The following is a 24,683-nucleotide window of genomic DNA, read 5'->3' as shown; positions in this document are numbered from 1 at the left end:
GGCCAAAAAAAGGTGGGTTAGGTGGGCAAGAATCAGGCGTAGGAGGGCATAGAGTAGTACCTTTGGTGGGCTACTATTTTAATTAATCAATTACAGAAAATAAAATAAAATAGTCGTAGACTAGTGGGAGCGACAGCTGGGACCGTTCCGCAGTCGCAAACTCGAACGAGCTCGCCATTGGAGACCTGCTTTACACACAGGAAAACGTTAGTTCTTTGATCACCAAGAACGTATTGGAAAACCCATATACGGTAATAGATTAATAGTCAATCAATCAACGCAAATTTATGTTATGTTATGTTTGTGTTGTATTATTATATTGTTTGCTCAAAGAGATTTTTCTTCGTGTTTGGTTCTCTCTGTTAAGAAAAGAAGAAGAAAGAAGAAGAAGAAGAGAAGTAATCGGAAATGGCGCTTTCACGGCTTCGACATCCGGTGAGAGAGATCTCTCGCGCCCCCTCTCTCCTCCTGAGAGCCCGTCTTGTCTCGTCCTCCTCTTCTAGATCTCTTTCTCGGTACTTTTTTCTATCGTTCTCTCATAATTCAAATGTTATACATATAATTTTTTTTTTCCTTTTTTTTTTTTTTTTTTTTTTTTTTTTTTTTTTTTTTTGGTTGTTGTTGTTTAGATTGGTGAAACATAGTTGACGACTTTGCATTTGATCGAATTTGTTGTGGGGTGGTGGGGATTGTGAGAGTTGGGATGTTGGAGGTTGGTGGGTATGTGTCGGAATTTGTTCTTGGTGGCTCTTTTTGGCTGATTATATGAGATGTTTGGTGCAACTTCTATAAAAGAATACTGGGTTTCGTTGATTTCACAGTTTTAGTTCTGAAAATAGATTTAATCGACTTAAACTTGAAGAGGGAAAGTATTGGCAGAAAAGATAGTCCAAGAGGGACCAAATGGTGTTCCACTGACATATGGTATTTCTTAGACATTTTATGTAGTCTGGTTACTTGAATTGTCTTGTTTCAGTTCCAGTTGTGCTCTAACGAACTTGATGAAGGACATGAGAAAACACAGCTCATTCACATCTGGCTCAACAAGTGTTTAGTTAAATAGCACATTTTTCTATTTTTAACTACCCACTTCTCCAAAACATATACATCTGGCTTAGCATTTTAGTTATCCATTTTTACTATTCTAAAATTATTTCTTTATCTATTTCACTATTCTCAAAGAGGAGAGAGAATCAAATTGATTTTTTTTATTAGTTTTTTTTTTTTTTACTTATTGTTGAGCTGTAGCAGCTAGCCAAAGTGGCTAGACGGATGTCGAGGTTTTTTTGCGACAGAGCTAGCCAAAATAACCTTTTGGCTATTTTTTCTAGCCCAATGTGGATGCTCTGAATCATTGAACCGGTGTACAAGGCTTCTGTATCAAAGTGTAACCCTTGGATTAGTAGCGGTAGATATGGGCGTATAAAGAAGAGGAAAAGAACAGAAATGGAGTGGGAGGCTTATAACTATATCCATGGGAGAAGGTATTGAAAATGAACTTCTATTATGATACAAGAATAACTTCTTAACGAGTTCACTACACCAGAATTATGTGCACTATCTAACTACTACCGTGTTAGTTAGAGAATGCCTTCTGGTACATAGCTCTTAAGCATATCATGAGAGCTCTTTTGAAGCTTTACATCCTGGTATGTAGAGATTTGTGAGCAGGACAACACCATTTCAAACTTCACTCATTTTCTTCTAGAACATACGTGGTTGGTATCTTCTGGTATGCTATTCATAGGTTGATTTCTATCTAAGAGTTTTTCTGTAGTAAATGGGACAGTTGCAGACTTGAAAGAGATGCTGCGACTGATTAGCTAACAAGTATTGAGTTAGGCCAGATTTCTCAACACCCAACAGAACTAGGATGTGCTGATCAATAGAATAAAGCTGCCTATAAATCATTAATTGTGCTAACTCTCAGTAAAAGAGTGTGTTTTCAAGTTTTTAAGAGTGGAAGTTGGGTTATAGTTCAAATTAAAAGGTTCATTTTCATGGAAGCGGCTAAAACGGCTGTTTTTATGGTTAAGAGAAAAGGGTATGGTTTGGAATTGAGATAATAACATATGAAAAACTACATTCCTCGGGGGCTATTTTGGGGCTGTAAGCGACTGAGGTGACCCAAAAAAGCATCACATGAGAGAACTTTATCAGGTCTATTTTAATTGGGTAATTTTTGTTGTGGGTGGAATTGGTTGCAGTATCGGAAGAAGAAGAGGACAGAAGAATTGTAGGCATTAAAACCTTGGATTGGAATTGCATGACAAAATTCTCAAATAAAGCTCCAAAATTTCTGCAACCGTGTTTATCATTGAATTGGAAGAACCACATCAACATATATAGGCTGCCAGTTGAATTGAGGTTCAATCATGCTCTCTTGAGTAACTGACTTTGGCGTTATGAGATGGAGAGGGAGGCTTGGTAGAGGATGGTGGTGGATTCTAAATATGGTAGTTCATGGGAGGGTGGTGTTCTAGTGAGCCTGTTAAGGCGTATGGAGTGGGTTTATGGAAGAATATTAGGAAAGGTTGGGGGAAGGTTTGTAGTCACACCAGATTTGAAGTGGGTGATGGTTCCAAGGTTAAATTCTAGCATGACTTGTGGTGTGGGATATGACCTTGAAGGATGCCTTCCCAATTTTATTTGGTATTGTTTGCGCAAAGGATGCTCATGTTGAGGCTCACATGGAACTTTCAGGAGGTGCCATTCAGTGGAACGTGAGTTTTGTTAGATCGACTCAAAATTGGGAGGTGGATGTCTTTGTCTCGTTTTATAGGTTGTTGTATTCAGTAAGATCAAGACGTGAAGGGATTGACAAGCTATGGTGGGTCCCTTCCAAAAGAGGGATGTTTAGTGTTAAATCTTTCTACAATGTCTTGGGTTGTCTTGATGGTTTTTCGTTTTCCCTGGAAGAGTGTTTGGAGAACTAAGGTCCCGTTGAGGGCAGCCTTTTTTGTGTGATCGGTGGCCTTAGGAAAGATCCTTACCATTGACAATCTCCTTTAGCGGAATGTCGTCGTGATGGATTTGTGTGTTATGTGCAAAAAGAATGGAGAGTCTGCAGATCACCTTCTTTTTCATTGTGAGGTTGCTTGTGCCATTTGGAATGTCTTCTTCAAACATTTCGGGTTGTCTTGTTTTATGCCGAGACGAGTTGTTGATTTGTATGCTTGTTGGTGGTCTGCCGGCAACACTCATAGTGCCGTTATTTGGAAGATGATACTTTTGTGCCTTTTGTGGTGTTTATGGCGGGAGAGAAATGATAGGTGTTTTGAGGACCGCTAGAGGTCTTTGGAGGAGTTGAAATGTTTTTTCTTAAACATCTTATACCGTTGGACAGCTGCTTATATTTCTTCTTTAGTGATTAGTTTTCATGAATTTCTTGTTCTTTTTGCCCTTTCTTCTTAGGCAGCTTTTCTTGTATACTTTTTGTGTACATATGGCGCCTTACGCTTTTAATGATATTTCGAATGCTTATTAAAATAAAAGGGTTTTCCAATGGTTACTAATAGAACCTATCCTGGAACTACTAAAAACCAAATATAAAGACCCAATAACATAGGAAGACTAGAATAGAATCCACGGGCTCTTACTACAACCATGCCAGGAACTTTTGTATTTTTTTGATAAGTCATGTCCAGGAACTTTGTCTTCTGGTGTTGGGTTTTTTTTCCTTATGGGTTTAGTGGGTTGCTTTTTGGGTGATCCTTTTGGGTTTTAGGTTTTAGCTCTTTTTGGGCTTGTTTTCTCTGGGGGTTGGCTTTGTTTCTTCCTTTGTATACCCCTTGTGTGTACTTTGGGGCGCCTTACGTTATTTTTATAAAACTTATTTTACTTATCAAAAAAAACTTTGAAATCACAAAGATTCTGATTCCAAAATTTAAAAGTACTAAATCAAACTGAACCAGCAGCTTAATAGTGATAACAATTAGAAACATAGTACTGAACAATAAATGGAGTAGATATTTAGTATGTAGGGTTCCAAGTACGCAGATTTATTTGGTCTTTTATCTTGCTTTTTCTTGAGGTTCTTACAGCCTGTGTTAATTTTTTCTACTCATGTTTATATTGTACATGTATGTAATTCACTAAATTTCCTTCCTCCTGTTTGGTGGCCATCATATGATTGAAAAAGAAAAATTAATGTTTCCAAATATCTGAATCAGATTAAGAGTCTTTACTTTTTTGTGTAGTATTTCTGTTTGACTTTAAGATGATATTCATATGATAACGATCTTTTTCTTTTGATATGTGTGTGCATGTGGACAGGCCTGCATGCACATACATACGTATGAAAGTAAGATCTAAATGTCTAATGACAATCAGGTTTCCTTTAGGCCTACATGTTGCTCTCACAAATGAAGTAATCATTTCTGGTCTAACTCTGATATATAACTCATATTTTCTAGATATTGGATACAATTAGCTCTCTCTCTCTGTCCCTTTCTTTTATGCAATATGTTCTGGGTCTAGAGCTGCAAAACTAAGCTTATATGTGCTGTTTTTCTCATGATGGTACAGCCCTCCCTGTGTGCGAAATTCTCTTGTGGGTTGTCATGGATCTCTATTAAGGTTTGTATTCACCACCTTTCTATTTATCATCAACTTGCAAATTCAGATACAATTGATTCACATAATTTTAAGATTAATATATATAGATTCACGGAACAACTTATGTCTTGTGAATAGTAACTATCTTCAAGCGCTTGCTGATTAATTTGAGGACGAGATGTTCCCTTTGATCTCCTACTTCCTCTGAATTTAGTGCCATTTTGTCTTTATTACTGAAAAGGGGACATTTGCTTTGGGTTGGGCATATTGACATAAAAACTTAGTTACATCCATACTTGAAACTAAGGGAAGTTAGGGATCATCAACTCGAGACCAGTTTGATTCAAGCATACAGATAATTTAGTGCAAACCTAAACACAGCAGTAGTACTGACCATAAACTTGTCCTAGTCCTTACCTGTTACGTACCTAGGGTATGTGATAAGGATATTATAGGAAGTATATTTATGCCCTCTTTAATAGAATAATTAGGTTAGATTTTAAATAAGGTAAGAGTCGTAGATTATTATTATTATTAGGTAAATAAGGAGTATTGCTCATAAAGCAATATCTCTAATAGGAAAATAAGGGATTTGTCTCCCTTTAGAATTAATATTTATTATTTAGGGTTTGTAATATTTATTTAATTATCGTCCCGTAATTCCAGCTTTGTAACCCTATAAATAGGGTATTGAAGAATGAAATAAGATGAAGAAGAAAAATTATAAAACAACTCTAGTAGTAGCTTTGGGAGTTTTTTAGGGTTTCTCGAATAATCCTAACTTTAGGAGGCCCAGGGTACCTCAAATACCCTATTATCACACGCATCCCTCATCCAAATTACCATCATCCATCCCCTGTTACGAAAGTCCGTAACAACTTGGTATTAGAGTCGCGTTGCGATTACTAATCAAGCCAACCATGTCTGCTAAATCCTCTGAAGACTCATGGGCAGAATTTCTCCGGTGGAAAGATCAATTTTTCAAGCGATGGAGAGATGAAATTGCAGCAAGTCAGGTACGATACTCATCTTCTCCATTAGAAAACCCACCAGAAAAACAATCCACAAAAGAAAACCCAACCCCCACCACCATGCAAGGACCCAGAACCCATCTCCTCTTAAAAGAAGGACCAACCCCCATCATTGGCACAAACACCACCCCAAAAGCTTCCAAGTCCAGCCACCCCCACCGTTGCAAGCCCTCAAACCGCCGCAAAAACTCAACACAGCCACCATCCACGTCTGTTAGCCGCACCTTCGCCCAATACCCATAGCCCCCTCAATCCACGTAAAGCCTCACCACCACCACCACCCAAAGTCCCACCCAAAAGGACCAAAAAAGGCACCTCCTGTCCAAAACCCACCAAACAAACCCACCTCAACCATCGGTCCAACTATCGCCGGCGACGGTGCAACCATGCCGCCAACCTCAAGGCCAACTCACATAGCAGGTTCTTTAGACTCATCCACAATTCTACACCTTTGGGAGATCCTTTAAGTCCTGGCGTAGTAGGCAGAAAGAATCGAGCTTTTCATTGGCTTAAACGAAGGACAAAAGTGAGGTACAAACCACCGGACCTCCATCTTAGATGTACCACAAAACCCCGGCTTTGCAGATCCTCAAGTGGCCCCACAACCGTTATCTCCCAGTTGGAAGATGCTCGCATCGCTGAAATCTTCCAACCAGAGGCAGGAAAGTGCAGGGGTGAGAGGGAGCCAGAGACGCATGCTGGGCTGTGGCTAAGAGTGTCGACTCCTGAGTGGCAACAAGGAACAAGGCCCGGGAGGCTGGGTAGCGACCCAAAGGTTCCAACGAAACGAGAGCCTCCTCTGGACTATTTTTCCGATCGTCGGCGGCCACCCAAACGCCCACCAGACGGCAATTACCCACCGAACGACGATTTCCGCGTAAAGAGCGGCAGCCCAGACCTTGCCGTCCAAAACATGGAGTTTTTCCGGCGAGCTATGGACAAAGGAGCAATTTTGGGCTTCACTGGCGGAGCAAGAAGGCCACCTGAAATTTCTGGTGGAAGAACAGGAAGCCCGGGACGTACAGCTGGAGGAAAATTGCAAGAAATTTATGCCAAGGAAGGGATGAGATTCTGTGGGACAAAGGGCAGCGTGAAATCAGGGGACAACATTTTGCCTATTCTGTCCCTATTTTTAAGATTGCTGCTGAGAGATATAAGGATCTTTGGGGGAAAAGGGATCACGTGGCGCTTGGATATTATGCCAATTTTTTTCAGTTTACCGCCACATCAGCAGCAGTAATTGGAGCATATTTTTAGGACCTTGAGGACAAGGTCCATTTTAAGAGGGTAGGAGTGTTACGTACCTAGGGTATGTGATAAGGGTATTATAGGAAGTATATTTATGCCCTCTTTAATAGAATAATTAGGTTAGATTTTAAATAAGGTAAGAGTCGTAGATTATTATTATTATTAGGTAAATAAGGAGTATTGCTCATAAAGCAATATCTCTAATAGGAAAATAAGGGATTTGTCTCCCTTTAGAATTAATATTTATTATTTAGGGTTTGTAATATTTATTTAATTATCGTCCCGTAATTCCAGCTTTGTAACCCTATAAATAGGGTATTGAAGAATGAAATAATATCAAGAAGAAAATTATTATAATTCAGCTCTTGTAGTTGATTAGGAGTTTTTTAGTGTTTCTCGAATAACCCTAACTTAGGAGGTCCGGGGTACCTCAAATACCCTACTATCACTCGCACCCCCCCCATCCAAATCACCATCGTCTATCCCCCGTTACGGAGGTCCGTAACATTACCATGTTTCCTATTACAGCTCAAGGTGGGCAATTGCAATATAAACATGGTTATTTTAAATTTGTTATTCCCAGTTATTTCTTGTTCATCTTAATATATACTTCTGTATAGATGTATTTATGCATGTGACATTACTTGCATGAAGTTGAACCAGCTCTTACGTTCCTGTTTTAGTTCGAGCTCGTCACTTGTTGTGTAAACAAGGTTCTGTTAATATTTTGACCCTAAATAAATTTTTTGTTCATCATAATATGTAAGCATACATAATATTGAACGTATTCAGCCTAGAACCACAAGAATGTTGTGGGCAAATCCCAATTTAAATCAATGTCTATCTGGGTTTGTCTTCTCAGACCAACAAAGCTTTCAGTCCGAGCTTTTTCTTTCTTCTTTTTTTCTTATTCACTGACAATGATATATTTCAGGCCTGCATGTTTATTTATGCTCACGGGTGTTCATGATAATTCTTTGAAGTTAAAGGTTAGTGTTTGAAATGTATTAGTAAAAAGCTTTTCATAGTGAGGGTGTTTTCTGATAATGTTACAAAATTTTCAGGTGTCAGTTGGTGGTATCAAATACTTCTCTTCTGCTGGTATACGTCTCCTCCATTTGGTTACAATTCTCTGCTTATCTTCCTGTAATTCCAGGATTCTTAAAAGTGCGGATTAAAAGGGGCTTGCTTGTGTTTTTCATTGTCATGATTTTATTTTTAGCATTGTTGGTGAAATTAGATTTTAGCAAAAAGCCAGAATTGTCTTGTTTAAGATAGCAAGGAAGTAAAGTAAATAAACTTTCAGAATTATTGTCAAGCTTTGGGCCAGCTAAATACAATCCAAAGCAGCAGGTCCATGCCTTCTTAATTCGTGCTGAGCTTGGCTTAGCCCTAACTAATTAAGCTGTTCCAAATGTTTTTATAGGCTTTGGGATGATAAGTTGGTCAGCGTCCAACATGAAGTGATTTGCTTCAAGTCACACTTTGACATAACTTTATATCACTTTTACATACCAGCAATATTATCTTAATTGTGGAACTATTTAGGTAGTTGACTACCTCATTTCATGCAACTCTGTGAGTTGGAGAGAGTTATCCTTTTTGAAAAAATGAGCTGGAGGCAGAAATCAAGGGTGTGGTTGGAGAGAGGGGGATAAAACACTAATTTGTTTCACCGGGCGGCAAATTCTCATTGAAGAAATAACTCTGTGGACTCTTTAGTTATCAACGAGTCCATGTCTTCTGACTCTAGAGAAATAAGGGAGCATATAATGCAATTCTACAAAAGTTTGTATTCTGAATGGTTTAGTTAGCGACCTAAATTGGGTGGCCTTTCATTCCTATCCATTGATGCAGATGAGAAAAATTTGTTGTAAAGAGATTTGAGCAGCAGGAAGTGTGGGAGGTGGTGAGGGATATGAATGGTGGCAAGGCTCTTGGGCTGGATGGTTTCTTTATGGCATGTTTCCAGAAGTGTTGGGAGGTAATGAAAGAGGGCATCTTGGCAGTATTTAAGGAGTTTCATAGTAGAGGAAAGTTTGAGAAGAGTTTTAATGCAAATTTTGTCTGCTTTATCCCAAAGAAGGCTGGTGCTGTGGACATTGAAGACTTCCGTCCTATTAGCTTTGTGGGTGGACTGCAGCTCATGGTAAGATTTTGACATTGGATAATCTGAGAAAGAGAAGAGTCATAGTGGTGGAATGGTGTTGCATGTAGGAGGAGTGGGGAAAGGCAAAAGGACTATTGATGTAATGTAGTCTGGGGTGTTTTTGGCAGGTTTAGGGTTTGGGATTTGGGTCTTGGTTTCTCGACTGTTTGTGGTTTTTCTCTTTTGTTTTTTTTTTGCTTGCTCGTGTTTAGTTTCCTTTGCATACTTCATATATGCTGAGGGACGCCTTACGCTTTTTTTTTAATATATTTCTTTGCTTACCAATAAAAAAAAAAGGAATGGGGAAACTATTGATCATCTTTTACTCCATTGCGAAGTGGCAAGAGAATTATAGAGTGCGATCTTTACCATATTCGTAGTCCATTGGGTGATGCCTGCAAAGGTGGTACATATGTTAGATTGTTGGCGAGGCTAGGTGGGTAGACGCTCAGTTCTAGATGTGTGGAGGATAGGTCTGCTGTGCTTAATGTGGAGTGTATGGAGAGAGAAGAACGCTAGATGTTTTGAAGATCGTGAGAATACAAGGGAAGAGCTCAAGAACAACCTGGTCAAATCGCTTTTTGGGTGGATTGTGGTGTATAATATCTCTCAATTTTCTAACTTTTTTGAATTTTTGGATTTTTGTTCTTCGTTTAGCATGTAAGAGGGACTTTCTTTGTATACATCCTGTGTACTAGGGTTGCGCCCCTCTGCGCTCTTCAATGAAATAAATTATTGATCAAAAAGAGAAATCATCTCCAAGGTCTTGGTGAACAGGCTAAAATCGGTTTTGGAAAAGATTATTTCAAGTTCCCAGAATTCGTTCACCAGAGAGGTAGACAAATTTTAGATTTAGTTATGGTTGCTAATAATGTTTGGATAGTCGGATTAGATCTGGGGAACTTGAAGTGTTTTGTAAGTTAAATTTGGAGAAAACATATGATCATGTAAATTGGGAGTTCTTGTTATATTTTCTGAAGAGATGTGGTTTTGGGGAGAAATGGAGGGATTGTTTAGCGCAATGTATTACTATGGTGCGATTTTCTATTCTTATTAATGGTTTGCCATCTGAATTCTTTAGTAGCTCTCGGGATTGAGATAGGGGATCCGTTCTCGCCACTATTGTTTGTGGTTGACAGGTTGTTATGGAGGCGTTGAGTAGGATGTTGACTGCTACAATGGATATTGGACTTTTGTCTGGATTTCCGGTGGGGGAATGATATAAAGTTGTTAGTGTCTCATTTGCTTTTTGCAGATGATACTTTGATTTTCTGTGAGGCAAATTCTGAACAACTACGACATTTGCGATGTCTTTCTTATGTTTTGAAGGTGTATCGGGATTGAAGATTAATTTGGCCAAATCAAAGATAGTTCTTGTTGGTGATGTGGGAGATGTAGAAGGGTTGGCCCGTATTCTTGGTTGTACAATATCACTGAGCGCTTCTTACAAGGCTTTGAAAAAATGGAACGTCGGTTTCCTAGGTGGAAGAAGCTTTATTTATTTATGGGAGGTAGATTGACTCTGATAAAGAGTACTTTTTCCAATTTGCCTACTAATTATTTGTCTCTTTCCTTATTCCAGTGGGTGTGAATAACAAGTTTGAGAAACTTTAGAGAGATTTTTTATGGGGTGAAATTGGGACGAGTTTAAGTTCCATTTAGTGAACTGGTCAAGAATTTGCACTCTGATGAAATCAGGTGGTTTGGGGGTTAGAAACCTAATTCAATTTAAACGAGCTCTACGAAAAGGGAGGCTTTGTGGAGATTGGTCATAGATACTATATGATAATTTAAAGTGAGGTTGGTATTCTAAGGAGGTCACAGGGCCATTTGGAGTGGGAGTGTGGAAATATATGAGGGTGTGGGAAACTATTTCAGAATTTGCTATGATGTGGGTGATGGGTCAAAGGTCAGTTGTGATGTGTGGTGTAGGGATCAACCATTGAAGGTATCTTATCTGGAATTGTTCAATTATGCACGTTGTAAGGATGTGTGGGTGGCAGATCATATGCAGTTCCGAGATGGGAAAATTCAATGGAATACTAGTTTTACTAAACCCGTACAGGATCGGAAGGTGGATGTGGTCTTTTCTTTATTTGAGATGTTGTATTTTCTTAGAGTAAGGCAAGGAGACGTGGATAAAATATGTTGGAGCCCTTCCAAAAGGTGAAAGTTTGAAGGGAAGTCATATTATCATGTGTTAACCATACCTACCGGTTCTCCTTTTCCAAAGAGTATTTGGAGAGTCAAGACTCCTTCGAGAATAACGTATTTTGTGTGGATGGCGACATTAGGAAAAATATTGACACTGGATTACTTGAGGAAGAGGACATTTATGGTGGTGGAGTAGTGTTATATGTTCAAAAAAGTGGGGAGTCCATTGACCACCTTCTTCTTCATTGTGAAGTAGCAAGAGATTTAAGGAGCTAACTTTTCAATCTGTTTGGTGTTGAATGGGTTATGCCGAGAAGGGTGAGAGAGTTGGTGAGTTGGGGGGAGGTCAGGTGGGGCATGGTAACATTTTGGAAGAGTGGAGATTGGCTTCGTTGTATTTAATATGGTGTATTTGGAAAAAGCGGAATGCACGAAACTTTGAAGATATAGAGACTTCGGTGGTAGAGCTGAAAATGATTATGTTCCACGCTTTATACACATGGATAGCACCACATCATAGCTTGCTTTTTTCTAGTTTTTCTGATTTTTTGGAACCTTTTTCATAAGCAATTCTCTTCGCCTAATAGCCAAACTAGCTCCTTAATACTGTTTGCTCTATTTTATGTCATTTCTTGAGACTCGTAGGATTTATATAACAGGTAATGCAACTTCAAGTATCACCTTATGCATTATTTGTAGGTAAAATTTGTTCCTTCATTCATTAAATGGAATCTTGTTCTTAGCTGTTTAGATCTTGTTGAAGATTTGTGGTACCGACATATACCGAATTAGTTTTTATTTCTTGTACTATGGTTTTACAGGTTTTGATAAAATGATGAAATATATCTGCTGTACATACTTAATCGTGTGTTTTATCATTAATTATGACTTTTATCATCAAGTGGACTGTTAGTGCAGATCCACCACATACAATACTCCATATGCCAGCTCTGTCTCCTACAATGGTAAGACATGCAAAAATATGCGAGAAGGAATTGATTTTAAATGTTATCCATACTTTTCATCGTATTTTTCTTTCTTTCTTCCAAGAAGTTTTGTGATCCTAATTGTCACTCTTTCATGCAGAATCAAGGTAATATTGCGAAATGGAGGAAGAAAGAAGGAGATAAGGTCAGTTATACCAAAAGTTTCATATAATTTTGAGAGTTTAAAGCTAAGTTATGTTCAGCTTGATGTTCTTAAATATAATTGTTGAAAAATAAATCCTTCCTCTTGATGTAGTGGGGATCAATTTGTTAATTTCATTAGTGAATTTGTGTCATCCTGACCGTTGATTTAATCTTAACAGATAGAGGTGGGTGATGTACTATGCGAAATCGAGACTGACAAAGCTACTCTTGAGTTTGATTGTCTTGAAGAGGGGTAATGTTTATTTTCTATGTTGCACAATATATGTGATGCAATCAAATAATAAAAAGAAACAAAAGAAAAGGATATGGGCTACTTCGAGAGAGCCGTGATCTCCAATGGCTACTTCGAGAGAGCCTTGATCTCCAAAACAACCAAAAAGGTCTAAGTTTTCATAATATTCAGCATGTTTATTAATTGAGTAGGGTTACACTTAAATAGATGACGGCTAGGTCATAAGACATAACCATTAGGTCTAGCCGTCATAACATAATGCAGGAAAATAAACAAAGAAGGAAATAACTAATGGAAAATACATTCCTTATTAAACTAAATACTTAAGGAAATAAACCATGGAGAATATACTCCTTATTCTCTGCCGACTTGGGCTTTAGAATTGCCACGTGTGCTGCCACATAAGCCCTAAAATTATGAACGTATCATCCCTCTCCCCTAACATCTTCCTTGTCCCCAAGGAAGAATTCTGGTTTTGCAAAAATCAGCCCCTGCCCTTCCACTCTTTTCACTGCAGCTTCATTGATCAAAGGACCTTGGACCACACCCACAGTAAAGCCATTCCCAACTTGGAGATTTTGGACAGCTTTTGAAAAAGCTTTTACTGATTTCTCGTAAATACCTTCTTGCACACGAATTCTATTTGCACAAACGCATGTCTGTCCAGTGTTATGGAACTTCGCTGCAAGAGTTCCTTTTACTCTCTTCTTTACCTCTCTCGCACCACAGTGAACACGAGTGACTCCTAGAGGCATGGAGGCACAGCGTGAGTTGATGACGGCGCGTTTGAAGGGTTGGGTCTGGAGCCTTCTAAATTTACGGCTGAGGTGGGCTGACTTGTGGCTGATTGACGGTGGTTTGGTGGAACGCCGGTGTGGATGGATTTTTGTTATTTCAACCGCTCTTTTCTTCCTCTTTTTTGTGCTGGTGGCAACTGATGAGGTAGATATTATGTGTGAGGCTTGGCTTGCCGGAGAGCTGCGTGGTGGAGAAAAGGTTTCAATTCTTTTCCTAATCTCCTCCATCCGTTTGCTTGCTTCTTCTTTGTACGTGAGGAATTCTGACCGCAGCTTTTCCCACCTTGCTCGTTCTTCTTCATTCCAAAAAAATCGGGAAGACATGGTGAAGGTGTGGATCGGAGATTATTGTAGAAAACAATCAACCTTCACTCTGATACCATTTGATGCAATCAAATAATAAAAAGAAACAAAAGAAAAGGATATGGGCTACTTCGAGAGAGCCGTGATCTCCAATGGCTACTTCGAGAGAGCCTTGATCTCCAAAACAACCAAAAAGGTCTAAATTTTCATAATATTCAGCATGTTTATTCATTGAGTAGGGTTACACTTAAATAGATGACGGCTAGGTCATAAGACATAACCATTAGGTCTAGCCGTCATAACACAATGCAGGAAAATAAACAAAGAAGGAAATAACTAATGGAAAATATATTCCTTATTAAACTAAATACTTAAGGAAATAAACCATGGAGAATATACTCCTTATTCTCTGCCGACTTGGGCTTTAGAATTGCCACGTGTGCTGCCACATAAGCCCTAAAATTATCGTATCAATATGATACTTAATTGTGTGATGCACACCATTCATTGGAGAAAGACATCGTTTAGTACCAGTCTTCACATCGGATGTTTCATTTGGCATTGACAAGAAGAATGTTTTCTTTCCCTTTGTTTATTTTGCAAACACTTTCCGCTATATCCCTTTTATCCTTCTATTGTTTTTTTTTCAACTACAATATGTTGATTAGAACTACTTAAAGATAGCAAAATCTGATCCATCCTAAAATCCTTTATGCATTGGTTCTTGTATGGGTTAAATTATGCAGATTTCTGGCTAAGATTTTGGTACCTGAAGGTTCAAAGGATGTACCTGTTGGACAACCAATTGCAATAACGGTAACCTGTGATAATACTTTATCAATGGTTCCTTTTGTTTTCATGGAAAGCCATCTGTTGTTGATTTCAATGTAGGGGACATATTTCATTTTGTAAAGATATTGGAAAACATTTTGGGGAAATTATAATTATTTTGAATTCTGTTAGGACAAAATTCTTTTGTCCCTCCCCCTCCTCCTTTCTTATTTTAGTTTTAGACTACAATTAGATTTTTTTTTTTTTTTTTTTTTTTTTTTTAATTTATATGCTAAAGCTAAAGATTGTTCAAGTATTATGCTTTCACACTATCTGATATCTTTTAAAATCTGTTTTTTATCAGATATCTTCTAGAAGTTTTTTTTTTTTTTAATTTTTTTTTTTTTTATGGTGTTGACCTCAATTCTTAATATGTGACACTGATGTTTCAATGTCTTTCTTTGTTTCAGTATTTACCTTTCAGATACTTAAATTGTTGTAAAAACTAATTTTTGTGGGTTTACTAGGTTGAGGATCCAGATGATATCCAAAATGTCGCTGCTACTATGGCAGGTGGATCTGAGGTCAGAGAGGAAAAATCAACAAATCAGAGTGTGAAACATAAGGACAAGGTGCAAGAGAAAAATTCGATTAAGACAAGTACATCTGAGCTTCCTCCTCATGTTGTTCTTGACATGCCAGCATTATCCCCAACTATGGTAAGGAAGATTGTATATCGTTTTCTGCTCAGATTATTGTGCAAAGTTTTCTTCCTCTGGTGGATGCTTAATGTTGCTTTTATATGTATACAAAGAATCAAGGAAACATTGCGAAGTGGCGAAAGAAAGAAGGAGACAAGGTCAGTTGTGTTTGATATAAGGTCTTAAATCTGCTAGTGTAACTACTTCTTGCTTCTCATTTGGTGGATAGAGAATAATTGCATTAAACGTCTTTTGATCATTTACTCAAACTGACAGATAGATGTGGGTGACGTAATATGTGAGATAGAGACAGACAAAGCTACCCTTGAATTTGAATGTCTTGAAGAGGGGTAATATTCTTTCCTTATGCTAGGTTTGTAGTTGTAGAGGTGATACTAAATATGAAAGTGACATAGCTCCTGTCTTAACATGGTATTTATTTACTTGTAGTCTAGATCACCAACATGTTTATTACTTCTTTGCATGTCTACTCAATTTGAGGAGAACATTGACAATTTTGTTAAACACAGATTCTATGTGTCGATAATAGTGACTTTAATCAAGTTGAAATATATATAATCATGGCTTCAACCTTGAATTTACAACATTTGGTTCTAATGGTAGTGCCGGTTTTCTTACGATCTTTCTTGTTAATGAAAAAGTTCCTGAATTGTCATTAATGAAGCTCTTTATTGGTTTCTTTTTACACTTTTGCTTACATTTTGAAGTGGAATGTTGGCTGTAGGTACTTGGCTAAGATACTAGCACCAGAAGGTTCAAAGGATATAGCTGTGGGACAACCTATTGCAGTAACAGTAAGTGTGATAATGCTTGTACAGTTGTATAACTTGCTTTTCACCTTAGCAACTTGCAGCTAATGGTATTATAGCTTGGCAGTAAGGCACCTGTAAGGGTGCAAATTGTTGCAGTCTGTACCTGTAAGGGCTGAGATTGTCGCGATATAAGTTTTAATTTATCTTGTTGCCTTAAAAGAGAAAATTAATGTACAAGGTGCTATTAATTGATTAGTGGTTATAGTTTCTTCCAGCACTGTTACTTTATGGAAATTTTATCCTCTAAACTATTTTTTAGAATTCTAGCCACTTACACCATATGAAAACACTTCGCCCATTGTTTTCAAGGTTGAGGATCCAGCTGATATTGAAACAGTAAAAAATAGTGCTAGCAGTGGTTTCGGAATCAAAGAGGAAATAACAACACATCATGATGATGGAAATGAAGCTAAAGCTCAAAAAACAAGTGTTGCAAGGATCAGTCCATCTGCAAAGTTGCTAATTACAGAATATGGATTGGATTCATCAACATTAAAGGCATCCGGTTCTCATGGTACGCTGCTGAAGGGGGATGTTTTAGCTGCAATTAAGGCAGGAAAAGGATCTTCAAAAGTCTCTTCATCTGAAGAGAAGGCACCTGCATCACCTCAAACCACGCTAAAAGCTTCTCCCATAGTTTCACCAGATACTAGATCTCACTTGAAGCAGTCAGATTCTTTCGAAGATCTTCCCAATAGTCAAATTCGCAAGGTATGTTAATGGTAATTAGATTTTTTTTTTGTAAGTATGTTAATGGTAATTAGATTTGAGCAATGTTCTTTCTGTTTATGGTGCCTTTTTCTGTCTTGTGGATCTTGGAAGATAGTTAAAGAGACTACAATACTGCATTCAAGATTATTACTGATGCCCAATATATATCTGATGGTTTAACAATGTTTTTGTGTAGTTGATGGTTACTTGTCAAATTAAAAGAAAATGTGTAGGGCCAAGACTTCTAAACATTCAAAAATCTACATGACTAAAATTGCTTTCATGAGAAGTCAGAGGTGGCAACTTATGGGGGACATTATAAGAATAAGATGGATAAGATGGTCTAGAGAAGATTATTGACTGCTCCAGCAGCAGAAATAATCTAGTTTAAACTGACACACCCCAAGGTCAAGGGTGGAAGTCTAAGAGAACCACGGTCAATATTGACAAAAAACGTGTCTCCTACAATCAATCCTATGATCTTGTTTTACATTGAAAAATATAAAGAAAGAGGATTCTATCAATGATTCTTAGTAGGTGGGATAGATTTCATTGACTTGTCTTGACATGTACCATTTTATGTAGGCGAGGGAATTTGTATCAAAGTGGTACACACACCGCCTGAAGAAAGAAGTCTAATCCAAGTCTTAGGAGGAAGAATTAAAAACTCAACTGCTTTGTCGCATGAAAACTAATATTTTCTGCGAAAAATTACAAATTGGGTTTTTGCATGCCTCTTGTGTACTTCCCATCCACTTGGGCTACACCCTTTCTGACTTCATTTAAAGTCTTATTATGATTTTTTTTTCTTTTTTGACAAAAGCTTGCTTTTGTTTAGCGTATTTATGAATAAAAAAGCTAGTAATTTATGTTTATTAAGTATCATGGAGGGCTATTTTTTTGTGCAATAGTAGAAGTCTCGGTCTGTCAAGTAGAAGTGTGGGGGTTCAATTCTTGAGAACAACCACTTCATGCTAAAATGCTAAAGATAAGAACTGTATACAAATTCTTCAAGTAGGACCAACACTTTGAAATGCTCTAAGAATCAAATCCGATCCACCGGTCTAGTGGAATTTTTTGATATTTTGGTTCCATGACCTCAGTTGATATGATAAACAAGGAAAAGTTATGTATAAACTATGCAAATTTGAAACACAAATACATACACGCACATTTTGGGTAAATCACAGGAGAGTTGGAGGCAAAATTCAAGGGCCTTTTGGTTAAGAGCATATTCCAGTGGAAAATTCGCATAGAAGAAATAACTCTTTTGAATCTTTATTTGTCAACATGACTGTCTTTTGACTCTACAGAAATAAAGGAGCATATTGTGCATTTCTACATAGTTGTATTGTGAACAATATAATTAGAAACCAAAATTGGATGGCTTTTCGTTCATTTCCATTGATGCGGATGGAGGAGAGAAATTGGTTGGAAAGAGACTTTGAGGAGAGTGAAGTGTTGGGAGTGGTAAGAGAATTCAATGGGGATAAGGCCCCAGACCTGGTAGATTTTCTATGGCTTTTTTTTTTCTAGAAGTGTTGGGAGGTATTAAAAGAGAATGTCATGGAAGTTTTAAGGAGTTTCATAGCCGAGGGAAGTTTCAGAAGAGCTTTAATGCTACTTTTGTTTCCCTAATCCCTAAGAAAGTTGGGGCGGTAGAGATTAAGGATTTCCGTTCCATTAGTTCAGTGGGTGATGTGTATAAAATTATTTCTAAAGTCTTGGTGAATAGTTTGAAATCGGTATTGGGAAAGATTGTTTCAAGTTCACAAAATACGTTTATTAGACGTAGACAAATCCTAGATTCTATCTTGGTGGCTAATGAATGTTTGGATAGTCGGATTGGATTGGAGAAGGCTTATGATCATATTAATTGGGAGTTTCTTTTACATTTGTTGACGAGATGTGGCTTTGGGAAGAGATGGTGAGATTGGATAGTGTATTGCATTTCTATGGTGCAGTTTTCCATTCTCATTAATGGTTCTCCTTTTGGCTTCTTTAGCAGCTGGCGTGGATTAAGACAAGGGGATCCATTGTCTCCATTGTTGTTTGTGGTTGTTATGAAGGCACTGAGTAGGATGATGTCTTTTACTGTGGACAAGAGACTTTTATCAGGATTTTCGGTGGGGTCGAGGAATAATGAAGAGATTATAATGTTGCATTTATTGTTTGTAGATGATACTTTGATCTTTTGTGAGGCTAATTGTGAAAACCTTCTTCATCTGTGGTGTCTCTTATGTTTTGAAGTGGTGTTGGGGCTGAAGATTAATTTGTCCAAATCAGAGATAGTTCCTTTAGGTGATGTGGGTGATTTAGAGGGTTTGGTTAGTATTCTTGGGTGTAGAGTGGCTTCTTTGCCGATTAAGAATTTGGGTCTTACTTTGGGAGCTTTTTACAAGGCTTCTACTATTCAGAATGGCATCGTTGAGAAAATGGAACCTTGTTTGGCAAGATGGAAGAGGCTTTATCTATCTAAGGGAGGTAGGTTGACTTTGATAAGAAGCACTCTTTCTAATTTGCCGAGATATTATTTGTCTCTCTTCCCTATTCGGGTAGGCATGGCTAATAGACTTGAAAAACTTCAAAGGGATTTTTTATGGAGTGGACTTGGCGACGAGTTTAAGTTCCATTTATGAAGTGGTCGACAATTTGTACTTCAATCAAATCAGGAGGATTGGGGGTAAAAAAAAAATCGGATTCAATTTAATCAAGCTCTTTTGGAAAAGTGGTTTTGACGATATGCTACGGAGAGGGAAGCTTTGTGGAGATCAATGGTGGAACCTAAGTATGGGAGTTTAAGGGGAGGATGGCGTTCTAAGGAGGTTGTGGGGCCCTTCAGAGTGGGAGTGTAGAAATGTATGAGGAGAAGGTGGGAAGTTTTATCTAAATTTGTTAGGTATGAGGTGGGAGATGGATCAAAGGTGAGGTTTTGGCATGACTTGTAGTGTGAGGATCAACCCTTGAAGATTTCTTATCCGGACTTATTGAATATTGCATGTTGTAAATATGCATGGGTGGCGAATTATATGCAGTTCCAAAATAGATATTTTTATTGGAATATATTCTTTACCAGACCAGTGCATGATTGGGAGGTTGAAGTGGTCTCTTATTTCTTTGAGCTGTTGTATTCTCAAGGAGTAAGGCAAGGAGTTGAGTATCGTAATGCTCTAGAAGTTTGAAGGTTGGCTCCTTTGTGTTTAATGTGGTGTATTTGGAGAGAGTGGAATGCAAGGAGCTTTGAAGATCGAGAGACTTCGTTGTTAGAGCTGTAAAATTTGTTGTTCTAATCCCTCTACACATAGATAGCAGCGTTCAATAGTCTGCTCGTTTCCAATATTTCCAAGTATTTGAATTTTTCTTCATCTTTTCCTCCATATTAGGGGGTTTCTCTTGTATACTTTCTGTGTATTAAAGTTGTGCCCCTCTGCGCTTTTAATGAAATTAAATTACTTATAAAAAAAACATTTAAATTGAATTTTAGTCTAAATAGCGGGCTAATGATAGCAATACATTGAGCTTTGCAACCTCTAGCATTTAGACACTATTTTTGGCACCTATTTCTTTCCTTCCTTCTTTCATTGTTTTTCTGTTTCTCTTTTTTTATTTTTTGGTGTGTGTGTGTTCTTAACTTGCAGTTGATAGTGAGTGGTGCTGAAAGATCATGATTGTTTTACTTTGCAGGTGATAGCTAAAAGGTTGATTGAGTCAAAACAAAATACTCCACATTTATATTTATCAGCAGGTTCTGATTCTCTGTGGTCTACTCTATATTGTTATGTTGAAAAGTATACAGTTTTTAATGTAGATTTATTTATATCTAAAATATTTATGATGTTTATTAGATGTTGCATTGGATCCTCTTCTTTCTCTTAGGAAGGAACTCAAAGGTATGTCATAAGCTTCGATCTATTACTTTGGTTTCTTGGGCATATATATATACTCTGGCAAATCATTCATTTTACTTCCTCAATTACAGAGCAGCATGATGTTAAAGTTTCAGTGAATGACATTGTCATCAAAGCTGTAGCGGTTGCACTGAGAAATGTACCAGAAGCCAATGGTAAAGACATATCACGTATCATATGGTTAAGTAAAGTACTCTATACACGTATAATTGGTGGGGAGAAGTTTATTGTTGTGGGTAGTAGAGTCAATCCTGAAAATCAAATTTTACTTATTTAACATAGAAGCAAAATTGAGCATCCAAGAAAGGTTTGATGTCAAAGTCCTTTCGGGAAACATGCTGTGCCCCCAAACCCACATAGACGTATTTTCTGGATTATTCGCCCAAAAGGCAGTAAAAAATCCTGTTTTTTTTTTTTTTTTTTCCCTACTAGTACTTGTTAATTTTTGTGCTTTGCTATCCTAGTTTTCTACGTCCAACTATTGTTTGGTTTGGTTGATCTCAGAGTGAATGGCCAAAAAAATTCGTATACTTAAAATGATCTAATATGCCATGAATTTCCAGCCTTTCATTGCTTTATTTTTTGTCAGTAACTTTTCATGGAAGAAAAAAATGGTATACTTTATTTGGATAGGGTATTTCAGCTTTTGGTCTGAACGTAGTCAATGAACAATGAAAATGATTACCTTCAGTTACATCTGAACTGTCTTAATTAGATAGTCAATAGTGGATGTCAGCTTGATCTGAAGGTAGTCTTGAATAAGCAATGAAAATATTACTTTTTAGTTGCATCTGAATGTAGAAGTTCTTGCTCTTGGTGTGATTGTCATTTTCATGGAGTTAGTCACTTCTGTCTTTTCTATCATCCCAGAAAGCTTTAGCTTGTCATTAGTCCTTTGATTACTATGGACGTTCATTTCCACAACTGGCTTGTATTAGCAACATGCCCCCTTCTGGGAAATTGTATTGTAGATATATGTTTGACTATTTATGGCTGTGGTAAGTTTGGGAGCATCTAAATTTCCTTAAAAAATTGCCCACATTGAAATTCTGCAGCATACCTGTTTACTGATGTTTCCTGTGTATTATTATCTGTCAGATTGTTCATGCTTGGGAGTTCATTTCTTTTTAGTGCTGTCTGAGTTGTCTGTTTGCATACATACAGACATGCATGCATATTTTGTCTCCTTTTCGTTTTGGTTGTATACTATCAAACATAAATTTAGTCTATACTATTCTGATAAATGAAATTTTGCTCTCTCGATACATGGTAGCTTACTGGAATGTTGAGAAGGGAGAAGTCGTACTATGCAATTCTGTGGACATTTCAATTGCAGTGGCGACGGAGAAGGTATGAGACTGATATTTGTGGTTTAGAAAATTTTAAACAGTGCCTCATCATATTATATTGCTTCAGGGATTAATGACTCCAATAGTGAGGAATGCAGATCAGAAGACCATATCGGCAATATCCTCGGAGGTACTCTATTACTAATTTGAGTAGTTTTTCGTTTGATGACTTCATTGTGGGTTCCTTACTAGATTTGATCCTGTATTTTTTTATTTATTATTATTTGTTCTCGTTTCCCCAAAGGAAAGAGTCATCTGCTTGTGTTGTGTGGTTACCCTTCAGAAACATGCATCAGTTAATTCTGTCCTCTTCATTGCTATGATATCTAATCAAATTAAATTAGTATGGAATCTACAGAAAAAAAAAATGGTAGTTACTCAAACATGGATTTTGGATTAAAAAATGGAGAGTTCTTATAAACCCACTTAATTTTTTTTTTCTTCTTTTTTTAAATAAAAAAATCTAGATCCACTTCCTTTTCTTGTTAATCATTGTCAATTCTCTGCTGATATTTGAGCTTCAGGTGAAGGAATTAGCTGAGAAGGCAAGAGTAGGCAAGCTTTTACCAAATGAATTCCAAGGAGGAAGTTTTAGGTAAATATATTGTATGTTCCTTGATTGTTTTCAACTGTAACCTATAGCACAAGTTTTTTTGTTTTAATTGTTATTTTTATACTAGAACCGAATTACATATTCATTTTGTTAGAAGAATTAATTTTAAACTTTCCTTCTTAATCTTTATGCAGCATTTCGAACTTGGGAATGTTTCCGGTGGACAATTTTTGTGCAATAATAAACCCCCCACAGGTTCTCTCTCTCTCTCTCTCTCTAAGATGATCTAACTTTACTTATTTCTTTGTTTGGTCAATAACTTAAATAGTGATGATATTAGCTCTAGAATACAGAGACCCACTAGTAAAATTATTTGATCTCTATGTTAAAATTGATATTATTCTTTTCATTTTCAAATATTTAAGAGCACATAATTTTGGGTTGCTTTCAGCTCAAAATTTTCATTTTGAATTCGTAGCAAACAACTCTCTACCATTTTTTGAATGTAGCCTATCTAAATGAAAGATTGATGGGAATTTACACTGCCAAATCTATTTTTTTCCGTCATCTTTTTTCATTTACAGATAATAGAAAATCGCTTTAAACAAGGATAGAAAATTGACACTGTAGTGCTCTACGTTTAGTTGATGTTGCACGTTGTGTTGTCTCTTGTATAAATTTGTTCATTTCCTTCTCAGGCCGGTATCCTTGCTGTTGGTAGAGGCAACAAAGTTGTTGAACCAGTAATTGGAAGTGATGGTAAAATATTTCTAGCTTTCTATACTAATAGTTTATGCTTCTAATACCAAATTAGATGACGTGTCTTATTTTTTACCCAGGAGTCGAGAGGCCTGCAGTTGTCACTAAAATGAACTTAACATTATCCGCTGATCATCGTGTTTTTGATGGCAAAGTTGGAGGTACAAACCGTACAATCTTTACTTTTCAACAAAGTTTGATATGAATCTTTTCATATTCCAAATGGTGTTCAAGACCAATCAGCATCTCTTCTGGTTTAGGATGCTGCCTCATAAATGATTAATCTTGCAAACACTGTTTTACACAGTGGACAATAGTAACTATTTCACTTTCTTCTCAAGCCTTCTGGTTTTGTAGTCATGTTAATTTTGAACAATCATGAGCTGAGGCCTTAGCAGAGAGTTGGCTACCAAGTTGCCCCTACATTGGGTGATGGGCCATGTTCTTCCTTGAATGTGTCATGATGCCGTTGGTGACAAATGACGTTCTTCCTTGAATGTGACATGATGTCATTGTTGAATGACAGTGCATAGAGTATCTAAACCCTTACTGAGATTGGCCGTCAGTGAAGCTCAAACTTGAAATATGCACTATCTAATTGTCTTGTTCATTGCCCATTCAAGTGATTTGCTATATAAGCAGTCATAAGGCCACCTGGAGGGCCATGATAACATAGTTCAATTCCCATTCATATTATATGACTACTTGCTTATCAGGTTAACACTATTTTATCGTGCAGGTGCATTCCTCTCAGCTTTGAGTTCAAACTTTAGTGAGATCCGAAGACTTCTTTTGTAATAACATGAGAGAATCCCCGAATTAACCTACTGGGACTACCTTGAGATCAACCATGGTGGAGGATGTAATTCAAAATTTAGTCAGAATTTTTCAGATTAGCATGTAATTTTCTTCCTGGAGTAGCCCTCCATTCTACCGTCTTACGGTATTTTTTGTTGGTTCCTTGAACCCAACCTCCCCATAGAGAACCAAATTTTTGAGGTGCATAAGCCATGAGGTTTTGCATGATTTTCAGGTTTCTAATGTTCTGAGGTTTAAGACAATTGCGTTGAGGTTTTTTGGACAAGAAAACACAACTGTTACAAGGTTATGATTTTTTTCATCAAACATAATGTTGCTGTATGCTCCATTTGTCAAAATAATGATGTATAAAAAAAACTAAGGAAAATAAGCATCTTTATCAATGAATTAATTCTTGTATGTTTAGCATTTAATAATTTTTTTTGCCTGACATTATTTATTGTTTTGTTGATGGTGATGTTGGTGAAATGTTCATTGTATTGCCTGTCTCTGTAGTTCCCTAAATGAGACCAAAGCTTGATCTCAATCATCATATGTTGGTTGCATAGCATAGTGATATATTACGATCTTAAGCGTGCATACTTTTAAGGCCCCCCCACATATGGGTTACATGGTACACTTTAATGTTACAAAAGCTTAAGCAAATAAATAAAGTAG

General features: G+C 37.2%; 1 protein-coding gene across 2 annotated transcripts; it reads left to right on the top strand.

The window, feature by feature from the left end:
* The first annotated feature begins 100 nt into the window (after positions 1–100).
* LOC133879306 (dihydrolipoyllysine-residue acetyltransferase component 1 of pyruvate dehydrogenase complex, mitochondrial-like) lies at positions 101–24,434 on the top strand. Of its 2 annotated transcripts, none has more exons than XM_062317833.1 (24): positions 101–251; positions 368–515; positions 4,528–4,578; positions 7,771–7,825; positions 7,901–7,937; positions 12,058–12,104; positions 12,226–12,270; positions 12,449–12,522; positions 14,369–14,438; positions 14,921–15,112; positions 15,208–15,252; positions 15,371–15,444; positions 15,840–15,909; positions 16,237–16,638; positions 20,323–20,383; positions 20,484–20,528; positions 20,618–20,701; positions 21,820–21,896; positions 21,963–22,025; positions 22,420–22,490; positions 22,643–22,703; positions 23,147–23,207; positions 23,288–23,368; positions 23,947–24,434. In XM_062317833.1, the coding sequence occupies exons 2-24, from the start codon at positions 409–411 to the stop codon at positions 24,003–24,005; spliced, it is 1,932 nt and encodes a 643-aa protein (XP_062173817.1). In that variant the 5' UTR covers positions 101–251; positions 368–408; the 3' UTR covers positions 24,006–24,434. The 2 variants fall into 2 exon arrangements, with proteins under 2 accessions (XP_062173817.1, XP_062173818.1); XM_062317834.1 differs by having other exon boundaries at positions 114–251; positions 373–515.
* Positions 24,435–24,683: the final 249 nt, after the last annotated feature.

Source organism: Alnus glutinosa, chromosome 10, assembly GCF_958979055.1.
Source record: "Alnus glutinosa chromosome 10, dhAlnGlut1.1, whole genome shotgun sequence".
Lineage (NCBI taxonomy): Eukaryota > Viridiplantae > Streptophyta > Magnoliopsida > Fagales > Betulaceae > Alnus > Alnus glutinosa.
Note: the sequence above shows the minus strand (reverse complement) of the source record. Positions and strands in the feature narration are given on the sequence as shown.